General features: G+C 43.4%; 1 protein-coding gene across 1 annotated transcript in view; it reads left to right on the plus strand.

The window, feature by feature from the left end:
* The window catches only part of Scfd2 (sec1 family domain containing 2), a 326,684-nt gene that overhangs the window by 14,672 nt on the left and 298,397 nt on the right, over positions 1 to 13,615 (plus strand). Inside the window, 1 exon segment of the mRNA NM_001017499.1 lies at positions 10,702 to 10,829. Coding sequence (NP_001017499.1) covers positions 10,702 to 10,829 — 128 coding nt within the window.

Below are 13,615 nucleotides of genomic sequence, written 5' to 3' on the forward strand. Positions count from 1 at the left end.
TAGTTCAGACTGGATGATTTGTTTGTTTATATTGGGACAGGGTCTCACTGTATAGACCAGGTGGGCCTGAAATTCTCAGCCACCTTCCTGCCTCAGCCTCCAGAGTTAAAGGCAGATGGCCTCCTCATACTGGATGATTCATAATCGCGAGTTGGTTGTCTTTTTTTCCTCTGACCAGATGCTTGTGAGAGAAACTTTATACATAACCTCTTTACGCTTGTGTGCTATCAAATGATACTGCAGAGCCCAGAAGGTGTTGGTGGCAGAATATGACCACCCCATTGGTCTAGGATGGTGACATTCTGTTAAAGCTAGAGTATTTCTGTTCTTAATGTTCCATTGCTACCTTTACTCCAAACTTACTAATACAATTTCCTGTTAGTAACAAGTATTATGAATGTGAAATAGGAAGAGGGGTTTGTAACAGGGCCACAGTTGCTAGGGGGTCCATGAGGACCACCATTGATTTGAACCTGGAACATTGTATTGTGAAGCAGGCTTAGTGATGGTGTCCTAGCTGTTCCTATGTACTCATGAGGCTGAGTTAAGGAGATGGCAAATTTCAAGACCTGCCTAGGCTACTAAGTGAATTCAGGGCTAGCCTGGGCAGTTTAGTGAGACCCAGTTTCAAAATAAGAAGTCAAAAGAGTGATAGGGATAGCTCAGTGACAGAGGACGTCATCCAGTCCAGTCCTCAGCTCCATTCATCACTGCACATTCTAAGTGCTGGTTCAACAGTGAAGATCTGCTCGCACCAGTCTGTTGTTAAAGACCCTCCAGTTGCCCATAGAGGAAGCCAGCACTCCGAGATGAGTCACTAGGCCTGATGGCTTGGTATTTGCTGGGTTGGGGATGGGGATGGGGTGGGGGTGCTGACAAAGTGGGTTAATTGGCTGCATCCGTCTTCCTTCATTTTCTTGAGAGGCTTTCTCGTGGGCCGGTTGCCCAGATGGCTACTCCAGCTCAGTCTACTGTAATGCCATTGTTTAGCTGCTTCCGCTCTGCTGGTCACTGCCTCAGCTTGACCTCGACTCCACACTTAGACTAGTGTTTGCTCCCCCAGAGCTGCTGTCTGTGTCCCTGAAGGAGCATGCTCCATTCTGGCTTCTCTGCTAGATCTGGCTCCAGAGGCTGGGGTTGTGCAGCTGCAGGAAGTGCTGGTATTTTCAAAGAACAGTGAAGGACAGACTGGTTTCCAGGTTTATCTGATTCATATATTATACTTCTTTCACCTTTTTGGAGATCAAGGTTAATGGATATTTTTCGCATAGCTGAATTGTTTAAAAATACCAGTCAAGAGGAAAGATGACCACAGAAGTCTGACTAATTTATTTAGCTCATTAAGATCACACTGATGGAAGTCATTATTCCTCCAAGTAACAAGCTATGTTCAGCCTGCTCTACTGAAGACAAGTTAACATGTTTGCTGGGTTTCTCACTGCTGCTCTAGTTACTGTTGGAATGCCAAGACTGCTGACACAGATCCTGTGAGTAAGCTCAGCTTTCCTGCATTTGCCCAGGTTTACTCATAGACGCAAGTGTGCATGCATGGTTCAACATCAGCCTCTTAATTACATGCCTTCCGCTTGACTGAAGGAGCACTGTGAGTCAACACTCGAGCACCTTTAAGAAATTAACGCTGCCGTCTTTGCGTTTTACTTGGTGGTGAATGAATATTTCCTGTTTACTTCTAGTAGACCGAATCTGACATTTCATACTTGCCAAGCCACAGCAACTTCTAAAATTCCACTAAGAGCTGAGTGACTATGATAAATAAAGAGCAAGGAGTGAAAAGAAAGGACCATGTCTTCCTGCAACCCGGCTCTGGAAAGACGTCAAGACAGGGTCTGTAGCAGGTTCTAATTGTTAGATTGTAGTCTTAAGATGTGGTCACTTGTCAAATCAATGTAGTTTTAGGGATACAAGATAGCTAATTAAGGAAAAGAACAGGGCTGGAGAAATGGCTCAGCAATTAAGAGCACTGATTAATTTTCTAGAGGTCCTGAGTTCAATTCCCAGCAACCCCATGGTGGCTCACAACCATCCATAATGCATCTGATGCCCTCTTCTGGTGTGTCTGATGACAGTGACAGTATACTCATATATATAAACTGAATAAGTAAATCTTTAAAACAAAGGAAGAAAAAGAACAGATGTTTGTATGTATGTGGCATATTATATAGTTACTGATGGTTTAGAAGCTCATTACATTTCATAGCAACACAATGGATCTTTTCATAAGACAAGCATACTACTTTTGTTTTTAAAGATTTATTTATTAAGTATAAATATACCGGTTGCTGGCATTTGAACTCAGGACCTCTGGAAGAGCAGTCAGTGCTCTTAACCACTGAGCCCTCTCTCCAGCCCATGACAAATGTACTACTATTTTATCATATACTTCAAAGGATGAATTGTAACAAAATTGTCTTCCAGTAACTGCAATATAGTAAAACTTATGTCTGGGAAAGAGAAGATGGCAGAAAAATGCTTAATTCATATTCTACAGCTTTCCAGATGTGTTCTTGTTAGTTCTTTGTCAGTAGATTTCTGAAAGGGAAAATAGTTTTAATAAAAGAAATAACAGTATGGGATAGTCACGCATCTGTTGATGCACTTTGGAAAATAAATCATATCTGCTCATGTGAAGCTAGAGGACCAAACACGGGGGGGATTTGTCCTCAGGTGCTGGCTTTCTAGGTCCCTTTCTTGACATAATTATATACAATTAAACTTCCTGTGTGCAGCCTACAGGGATATGAACTTAAATGACAGTCAGTGTGTTGACTATATAACTTGGGCACACTATTCCTCCCCCCTTTTAAACTCAAGGACAATTTTGTCATAGTTTAAAAGAAGAACTCTCCAAATGGACTAGCCGTTATTCTCAGCAGTGCTTGGAGGAGGACAATGGAGAGAAGAGGTATGCCATTGAGTTAGGGGCATGGAGGCCAGCCACACAACAGAAAAGTGGCCGTGTTGTGGGGAGGAGATCTTTAGGGAAAGAGTAAGAAAGCCCAAAGCATCCTCCCAGGATCCACCTCCCCTCAAGTGTCCTTAGGCTTTGACCAGCATCCAAAAGAAAGAGACGGAAAGGAAGAAGAAAGAAAAGTTATACCTTGTGAGTCAGGGGTCAAAAGGCAGGCAGAATCTTACGAAGCCTTGGAGAGACTCCACACTAATACCTTAAAGAATATCCTTCTGCATTTATGAAATGTTATTCAGTGAGATAAGATAGTCATACTTCTGTGACATTGTTCTCAATAAATGAAAATAACATTACATGGCATAGAAATATAGCATCCCAGGAAGATCAGTCACAGATAACACATTGGTACTATGGATAACCAGAATATGGTATATACAGGGTTGTGGACATGGCTCAGTAGAGAGCCCTGCTGTTCCTGTATAAGTCAGAGGTTCTGGTCCTATGTGAGGCAAGTGGTTTAACTCTGCTAGCTTTGGGGTTAGAAGATAATTAAAGGGTACTTTCCCTGCCTTTCCTAAGGATGTAATGAACATAGATATGAGCAACATTAGAAATGATCTGTCTGAGCAACTGAGGTTCTTTGTCTTTCTATCTTAAAAAGATCATATATACTATATAATGAGTATGTGCATACATTTGGAACACTTGAGAATTCAGAAAGAACATAACAAAGCCTCCTTCTCTGCATGTTCACGTGCGAGTGCATGTACCCATGGCGTGTATGCAGGCCAGACGACAACATGAGTGTTGCCCTCACCTTCCACCTTGTTTGAGACACAGTTTCTTGTCACTGTGTATATCAGCCTAGCTGAGCCCGGGTCTCCTGGGGCTTCTCTGACTCTGCCTCCCACCTTGCCATAAGAACACTGGGATTAGAGATGTATGTTCTCCTCTTTTCATGGGCTTATACTTTTGTGGCAGGCAGCTTACTCCTGTTGTTTTTTTAGGGGGGATTTGTACAATATGATTGAAGTGGAAAATAATTAGCATTGTGTAACAACATGACTGTCAGTGACTAATGACTTCGAGGGGAACAATATGGTATTAAACGAAACAAAAGAAATGCAGGACCTTGAGAGTTTATCTTCTTCATATGCTTATGTAGCAGTAGGAAGAAGAAGAGAGGGTGAGAAGAGAGGAGCTGAATTAAATTGTCCTTCAAGCAAGAGATTTATTAGCCAGCATCCGGGCAGCACAGCACAGCAATGGCAGGCTGTGGGTAGGGCAGTGGGGGCTGGTTTACATGTGACCCATATGTGACAGTGGTCAGGCTGTCTGTTAGATGGTGGTGGAGCATTTGGATGTGTTCTTGTTTGCTCCCAGTCCCTTGCTTAGGGCCTGGTTGCCTGGGGTGCCCGTGCCTTGTAAACACACACGTTACTTCAGTCTTCATTTGTGTATTCCGTCCTGTATAAGGCCCATGTGCCAATTTAAAGGGAGAGTAGTGGATATTGAGGAAGTTAAGGATTTGAAAAGAATACAGCATAAACTATTGAAAATAATTCACATTCTGCCTAGTGGACTCTCTTTGATAGTTTTCTCACTGAATTTAGAAGTTCGTTTCCTGAACATGATCCCCAATTTCACCATTTTCAGACTGAGTGTGGTTAGTCAGGCGATTGGTGTCTCTGTGGCTCTTTAGATTGAGTTAGTGGCCATGATCTTCTGAAGAGAAGACTAAAGAAATAGGCTTTAATAAATTCTAAAGTGCTTTCAAAATAGAATGTCATGGTAGTACTTGAAAATATACTTTAAAACTATGTTTTATTTATGTTTCAAAAATCCTTAAAAAAGATTTAAAAAGGGTGTGTGTGTGTGTGTGTGTGTGTGTGTGTGTGTGTGTGTGTGTGTGTGTGTGTGTAGGGTGTGTCCACAGAGGTCATGAGGGAGCTAGAGTTACAGACGGTTGTGAACTGTCACTTAGGTGTTGGGAGCTGAACTTTGGCACTGTGGAGAGCAGCAGGTCCTCTTAACTGCTGAGCCATTTCTTCAGCTCCATAGAAATCTTATGTAGTAATGAAAAAAAAGCTTTTTCAGGTCAGACTTATTAGAAAGATGTTGATTAGCTGTTCTAGAACTTAAGAGAAAAGACTGAGCAAGATGAAGTAAGTTTAAAATAGGACGTGAAGGGCCTAGATTAGGTGTAAATAGGGTCTACTAGTAGGTGCTTCATTTGAGGTTGTAGTAGCATTGCTTAAAGGGACATTCTGCTGGGAATGTGACAGTGGAGGTCTGGGTCATGTGGTCCCAGAAGGCAGTAAGGACTCTGCTGGGGAGTCTTTGTGGAGATCAGTAGTGTTACATCTTGGCAAATAAGCTGGCTACATTCCGCTTTGGTCCTGAGAATCTGAGTGAGGCTGAGTTAAAAGTAATGAACACATTTGCCTTTGGCAGGACCTTTTAAGACAACTTAGCATCCAGGTTGTTGTGTGATTACCGTTTCCTGTTCTTAGTTATACAGCAGGAGACTGCGGGTGAGCGCTGTACAGCTTGTTGATGAAAGAAGCCTTGAGTGAGTGTAAAGTTCCTAACAGAGCAAGTGCAGACAAAGTAGCTGTAATTGCTGGAGACTTGTGCCAATGACCACCATCCATTGCACAAAGAAACTTACCTGATAAGGTTTGAGAGCTGCACTAATCCAGGCTTCTAAAGAGTGAATCTAGAGGGCTGTTTGGTAATATGCCCATTTACCACAATAATAGTAAAGAGCGTACCTCTGGGGCCCTTGCTCCCCCAGCTCCCATTTTGGCCAGATTTATAGTATCAGGAATGTATTTCCTCCTGTGGAGGAGGCTTTAAATTCACTCAGAAAGCAGTTGGCCACTCTCATAGCATCCTTGCGACCATTGTACCCGTGTTTTTCATGTCTTGTCACACCGATCATTTCTGTAGCTCCTGGGGGAACAGCTGAGTAAGACTTTGGTTATTCTCTGCCCTCTGCAACATGTAGAGTACCTTCTAATACTATGGAAGCTAGCTAGCAGGGAGGAAGGAAGTTTTCTGATTAATAGCAACTTGATTTCTCCATATTTCCAAGTTTAGCTTCTAAGGCCCAGAGAGTGTAGTGCTGTAATAGAAGTGCATGTGTGGGATGAGTGGCTATCAGATATCTTTACTTGGCAGTGTCCTCTAATAGTGCTAGTTTTTAGGCATACAAGGCATTTAGGGTCATAGAGACTTTCACCAAAATTCTAGGAAGCTGCTGAGGCCTGTCTATGTGTAAGAGAATTGGATTCCCTAATAGGATTGGGTTCTCTGTAAGGAGGTTCTAAGGGGTCATTACATCAAACTGACCAGGAAGCCTATGTTACTATGGAGATCCCAGGATGTTGAAGGTGCCAGGACCATGAGCCATACACTGAGGAAGCAGAAGAGAGCCAGCCCAAGAGAGGAGCACATGTGTTGCAGACTGTGTTATAGACAGCAAAATTAGAGGGGTGGGGCTGCTCAAGTTCGCTGGAGTCCAGGTGGTGCAACCACAAACCCAGAGAGTAGACATGGAGCTGCAGGGTTTGGTATTTGCTCTGCTGGTTTTTGGTCATTCTTAGGTTTAATATTTCCTTGCTATGCCTGCATTCTTCCTCGTTGGAATGTGCCATTATATAATAGAAATATTTAACTGGCCTTTGATTTTAGAGGATCTTATGATGCCTTAAGTCACAGAAGAGACTTTGGGCATTGGAACAATATTAGAACTGTTAACATTTGAAAGACTTTACAGATGAACTAAATGTATTGTGCATTGTAGGATGTTAATGAACATTTGAGGACAGAGTTAAGCTGCTAAGGTTTAAATATATTTGGGGATTGAGTTGCTAAGGAGTAGATTTGTATGGTTATTCTTGGTTCTCAACTTGGTGAGGTTTGGAGTCATACACAGAGATATATGTGTTGGTGTTTCAGACAAGGGTAACTTAGGAGGGAAGTCCATCTGAATGTGCATGGCAGCTTCCTATGGGCCAGATCCCACACTTAAGAAAACAAAAGACATTGAACTGAATCTGTTTCCTGACTGAGACATAATCTAACCAGGTACTTCAAGTTCCCAGTGATATGTCTCCCCTGAAGTGATGTATTCCCCTAATCGCTAATCCAAAATAAAGCCTCTTCCAAGTTACGTCCTGTCACACAGCTGGTCACAGCAGTAAAAAACAGTTACTAATGTTGTACAGCTCGATTGTCCTCAGCATTTATTCATACCACCCAAATTAGCTGATGGATATTTGCTTGGGAAACTTGGGATGTCCATCTTGGATAGCGTGGGAGTGTAGAAGGTTTCAGAGTGTGTGGGGAGATGGAAGAGCGCTGGCTGCTCTGTCAGACTCCATTTTCTGCATCCACATGGTAGGTAGCGATGGTTTGTAATTCCAGTCCCAGCGGCTCCAATGCCCTCTTCTCACCTCTGCAGGCACTGCATGCACACGGTACATAGACATACATGTAGGTGAAACACCCATACACATAAATAAAATTATTTAAAAAAGAAACTTTTTAAGAGCTGGCAAGATGGCTCAGCAGTTAAAGGCGTTTGCTGTATGGTCTGATGCCCTAAGTTATACCCACATCAGAGGAAGGAGAACACCAACTCTTTAAAAGTTGTCTTCTAACTTTCAAGCATGTGCCTGCATCTATACACAGCACATGCGCATAACACACACACACAGAATAATCATGGGAGAAAACAAACAAACTCTTAGCACAGGAAGCACACATTCTGAAATCAGACAAAACTGTATCAACGAAATTGATTTTAAGGAAACATACCTATGTGTCAATGTTAGGAATCTCAGAAAAATCTATGTTTTTCTAAGGTATTTTAGTACACAAGAGTCATAGAGTATAAATCTGGAGTGAGTGACTGTACACAGCTAGGAATTATGAATGAAAATATTTGATAATTAAGTGATTTGCCATGTGTATTAAGCCCCACTGTAAGCCAGTCACAGTAGTAATGGCGGCGGCAGCAGCAGCAGCCCAGCTTAGTCTGGGAAGTGAGAAGAGCTGTGTGTACATATTCTCGTATTGAATCTGTGAAATCATTCATACTGCTTTCCTTTTAGAGGAGAGAGATGAGGGAAGTAGAGAATTAATTAGATGCACCAGCTTATGCTACTTACGGTTTAATTTACTTAATATTTATTGAGAGACCTACCACAGACTTGGCCCCATTTTAAGGTGATGAGGCAGTGAGTCAGACAGAGTCCCTGGTTTCATAGAAGTACTTCTTTCATGAGCAAGCTATGGGACAATTAAACATGGGAAGATACACCAAGTCTAACGGCAGTATAGAGATCAAGGGGTCAGTATGGCTGAGGGAGGAGGTGAGAGGGCTCACATAAGGCCTGGATGACTTCCTCGTTGTGCTCTCTCTCTGATAAGATTTCATTTTAGAAGACCTGTGAGGTAGGCACTGTTTGAGGAAGAAAGTTCTTGGAAAAGAAGAGAAAGAAGTCCTGTGCTTAAGAGGATGGCACCACAGGCCATATGTCTGGGTTGGGTAGTGGGGACAATATTTGGAGTTTCCACACACCCTTTTTGACTCTGGAGCATGCGTCTTAATGACTTCTGTAAGCTACTGGGCAGTCTCAGCATCGGTCTACTGCGACCTTGGAGATGCACTTGGAGATGAATATTCTGAGGGAAAGGAAGAGGGTAGTGGTGCTCTACTCTGGAGCTCCTGTGTTGAGACCTGGATCTGGAGAGAGTACTTCTGACGGGAAAGATAGGTGCTATTGTGGACCGCGAGTTTGGGAGGCTGACTGTGTAAAGGGGCTGCTCAGCTCTCTTCAGTGGTTCCCGATTGCATTCCACTCTTTAGAGGAATTGGGTGTCTTCTGGAAAACCCCAAAGCAAAGAAACATACTTTTGAATTATGGTGGACTGTCTTCGTCTCACCCCTTGGAAGGAGCAAAACCGTCTTAGGTCTCTTACATATCTGCTTGAATGTTCCAAAATGCTCCTTTCCCCTCTTTGTAGCTCTGCCATAATACGCATTCCCCTCTGAGCAGAGGCGTGATGCCTTCCTTTGGCTGCAGTTAGAGCTGTAGTTCCTTTGTACTAGCTTGTTTGCAGAAGAAGCTACTCTCAGTCACTGTCCTCCCAGATAGCATTAAATTAGATAGAGTCTACTTATTCATTTTTGAATGAGTTTTGGAATGTCTTTGCTTATGTGTTATAAATATGTAAGCTTCCATATTTTAAGTCACTGAAAGTTTATTTGATCTGTATGGTATTACATATAGGGCATGACATGTAATTTACATGCTCATGTAATTAAATCTAAAGATAATAAATGCAGGATTCTGTTAGGGTCCTTTAGAGGAACACCAAAACCCAGTATGTAATTAGAAAAAGGACTTCTACAGTTGTAGACTGGGAGTTCTGCAATGGCTGCTCCCTCTGTTGAGGAAGCTGGGTGCCTCAGAACAAAGTGGGGGAGGAGTTAGAGGCAAGGTCTAGTCCAGGCCAAGGATGGAGGCTTCAGAGCTCCCTGTAAGACGCTGATGTGAGTGAGCATTCAAGAGCTGGATTAGAACGTATTACCTGTAAGCGATGGCAAGAGCAGCAGAATGCCACACCAGGGCTCAAGCCGAGGCCTGAGCGCCCCCTCTTCCTTTCATTTCTAGTTCTGTCCAGCGCCCAACATATTGGGCAGTGGAGCCCACAAGCAAGTCAGGTTTTCCCTGCTCAGCTCACTGACCCTCTAGAAACATCCTCACAGATACATGGAAAAATGTTCTTTTCTGATTTTCTGTATCTCTTAGTCTGTCATGTTGGTAGCTAAGCTGACCGTCAGAGAAGTTACAGTTTTGAATATAAGATGTTCCTTCACTGTGGAACAGTAGTGATAGTAAAAGCGATTACTCTCTACTGAGAGGTTAGTGTGAGTTAGGGGGCTTTTTGGGTAGAAGATGTCTTTAGGAAAGGACAAAAGTCACCCTTGTTTCCTGTATATTGAGCGCTGAAAACGTTATTACAAATGCGTATACTTGGCTTCATGGCAACGGCCTTCCGGAATGAACACTGTGCCCATTTATAACGGGGACAGGCATGGCAGATGACACAGAGAGCTACTGGGGAGTGAACGCAGATGAGAGCCTGCATACTGCAGTGCTTGGCGCTGCTATCAACAGATGATTGTAAAGGCATCCACAGGGCTTCCTTCCTTCCTACTGAGTGCCTGGAGTGGGATACTTCAGTGCCTGCTACCGCGTGCTAGCCCTCATTCTTACTCACCCGGAAGTCGGCGGCTAGGAAGTGCATTGAAACTCTGTACAAGAATTCTCAGTGAGGATTTCTCTGTGTTTCTCAGACACTATGCCATGTCAATTGATGTTACTAATAGGTTGTTTTTAGCCTTACATTCAATTTTGTCTTTTGTGACATTCATGTTTCTTTAGCAATAAATTGCACCGTGAGCTACTTTCAAGTGAAAAGTCTCCAAAAGTATATATAATACGTAGATTTATTTTCTCATACTTTGATGGAACAATGTAGCCTTTCTTCTCCTTTTTATCCTGATTATGTTGTCTCCTTAATTCCTCAATACTCTGCTCATTAAATGAATTGGATATCCTGTATCTGGTTAATACTTACCAGTGGGAGCGATGGTATTAGCACTCACAAGGAAATGCTGGAGGTTTTCATTTCTTCCAGTCCTTCCCATTTCCCAGTAGGAATTGACTCTAAGCTGTTTTGTGTTTCCACTGCAGTGATGCCTCAGCCAAGGCCCTCTGGGAAGCCTTACTGAACACCAAGCACAAAGAGGCGGTGATGGAAGTCCGGAGACATCTAGTGGAAGCAGCCAGCAGAGAGAACCTGCCCATCAAGATGAGTATGGGTAAGCCTTACCTCCTTGTAGGCAGCAGAAATCCTGCCTGTTTTCAGTAGAAGCAAGGCTGTAGCTTCGAGCCCATCCTGGTGTTTGTCCATTCCGGTTCCTGCCTTCCTGCCGTTCTATCTTCTCTTTTCCCTGCTTCCCTTTTTTAAAAACTATCTTTAATTTTTTTTTAACAGTCCAGTTGTCATTATCCTTCTCCCTGTCTGCCCTCCCACAGGTCCTCATCCCATTCTTCCTCCCCTGTCTCCAAGAGGATGTCCCCAATCCCCCACCCCACTCCAGGCCACCACCACACATCCTGCCTGGCCTCCACACTCCCTGGGGCTTCAGGTCTCCTGAGGGTTAAGGGCATCTTCTCTCACTGAGGCCAGACCTGCCAGTCCTCTGCTCTGTATGTGTCAGGGGCCTCAGACCGGCTGGTGTGTGCTGCCTGGTTGGTGGCCCAGTGTCTGAGAGACCTTGAGGAGCCAGGTTAATTGAGACTGCTTCCTATGGGGTCGCCCTCCTCCTCAGCTTCTTCCAGCCTTTCCCTAATTCAACCACAGGGATCCCTGGCTTCTGTCATTGGTTGGTTGTAAGTATTGGCATCTGTCTCAGTCAGCTGCTTCTTGGGCCTCTCAGAGGACAGCCATGTTAGACTCCTGTCTATAAGCATATTATCAGTAATAGTGTCAGGTCTTGGAGCCTCCCCTTGAGCTGGATCCCAATTTGGGTCAGTCACTGGACCTCCTTTCCCTCAGACTCTTCTCTAGGGCCCAAGTGAGAATGTTTCAGTCTCACTTGGGGGACAGGGAGGGAGGGACCTGGGTGGGAGAGGGGACAGGGAGAGGAAAAGGGCCAGCAGAAAGAATGAAAAGAGGCAACCTTGGGAGGTAGAGGTAGGGGGACCATCTAGAATGAACCAGAGACCTGGGAGGTGAGAGACGCTCAGGACTCAGATGGAGGGACCTTGGATGAAATGAGTAACAGTGGGGAGAGGGAACTTGTAGAGTCAAACTCCAGCAGAAAGACAGGGCATCAAGTGAGGGATGGGATTGCCAGCCCACAGTCAAAACTCTCACTCAGACTTGTTCTTGTTCCTGCTTCCTTTTATTCTTTCTCTTTGTTGTTTTTAACTGTGGTATGTGTCTATTTATGTGCAGTGTTTGACTACATTGGCATATGTATATGTATAGGTACACATGCACATGAAGATCAAAGGTTGACGTCAATGGCTATCTTACTTCAGAACTTCCCATCCTATTTACAGAGGCAGGTTGGATAGAAATCCCTTAGCTCTACTTCTTGAGCATGGAGATCACATGCCAGACTTTTATGTGGGACTAGGGATGCACAGTTCACTCTGTACAAGTCCAGCTTATCCGGTAGCCCACCATCCTGCCCCCTTCCCCTTGACTGGTCTCAACACAGACTCCTCTTTCCTTAGCTCCCCAGCACTGGGATGAACTGCTGTGCTGGGCTCGTTGCCACCTTCCTCACCACAATCCTGTACGTTTGTTTAGCTTGGAGTTCCATACTCAGAAGTACAGCGAAACAAGGACTGATTCCTATTGTGAATTAAGAAAGGGCAGAGTGCTTAGAAGATCCTGATGATGATTTATACTGTGTTTTAGTGGCAAACCTTATGATGTTTATCATAGAACATAAATCAAATTTTATATCTCAACACTAGACTCTTTAAAGATCAATAAACTTTACTTTTCTCAAGAGCTCTGTCTTTGAAAATAACCAAAGCCAGAAATTTTAAAAACATCCAGCAAAGCATCCTGAGTAATTCCACAAAGAATTCAAATTTATCAACTCCCACAACCCCCAAAAAAAGATAACATACTTTTCTTTATCCCCAAACTCCAGACAGAGGAGGTGGGGGTTGTGGGGAAGAAAGAGACAGTGGATTGTTAGCAGGGTCAGCTCATGCTCCGTGCCTGTGCCAAGTCCGTCTAGTCAGATAAGGCAGTGCGGTGATCCACTTCTGCTTACTGTCACCAGGCAGGATTTCTTGTGGGCCTCATTCCCACATACAGACCTAGAACCATGAGAAGTTAGGAAAAGAACTGGAAGTTTCCAACACATCGAGGCATCAGTATTTGAAAACTGCCTTTCAGCCGGCTTATTCATAGTTACGTACTGGTCATACTGGGTCAGTGGTGGGGATTTGAACTGCAGCAGTCAGAAAGAAAGTAAACGCCCCCAGGACTCCCTGGCCTCTGCTGCAAAGGTTACTAAATATGAACTTTTCTGCCTTCAATCAAAGCTTGTGGTGTGTGTTTTTTGAGACATTAAACAGCTTTTGATTCTAGAACAAGGATTCCTCAGTATTTAAATTTATGAGATGGTTTTACCTGCTGGAATCCTCAGATCAATATAAAATCCCCCACCCCCTGCAGTATGAACACTAATAGATCTAAACTGTGTTTTCTTCAATGATAAAAGTAATTGCTAAAACAAAGAAAAAACTTCATTTTATCATTCTATATCTAAATATCTGTCATCTCACTGAGAGTTTGTTATTAAATTGTCAGTTAAGTAGATACATTCCAGAGAAGTGATTTCTAAAACACTAGAAAGGGAATTGTATTTTTTTCTGTGATTTTCATACAAGGAAAAAATGTCTTCTAAAAGTAAGAAAACAAATAGACCCTAAGAAATACATTCGTTTCAACCCACAAAGGCCATAGAAATTCCTATGGCAGGTTTCCCAGCATGCCTCTCTCCAGAGGTCCACTGTGGCTAAAGGGTCTTCAGGGCCTGATCCTTGCTCTTTGCAGAAGGGATGTGCTCTCCAG

Source organism: Rattus norvegicus, chromosome 14 (genome assembly GCF_021556685.1).
Source record: "Rattus norvegicus strain SHRSP/BbbUtx chromosome 14, alternate assembly SHRSP_T2T, whole genome shotgun sequence".
Classification (NCBI taxonomy): domain Eukaryota; kingdom Metazoa; phylum Chordata; class Mammalia; order Rodentia; family Muridae; genus Rattus; species Rattus norvegicus.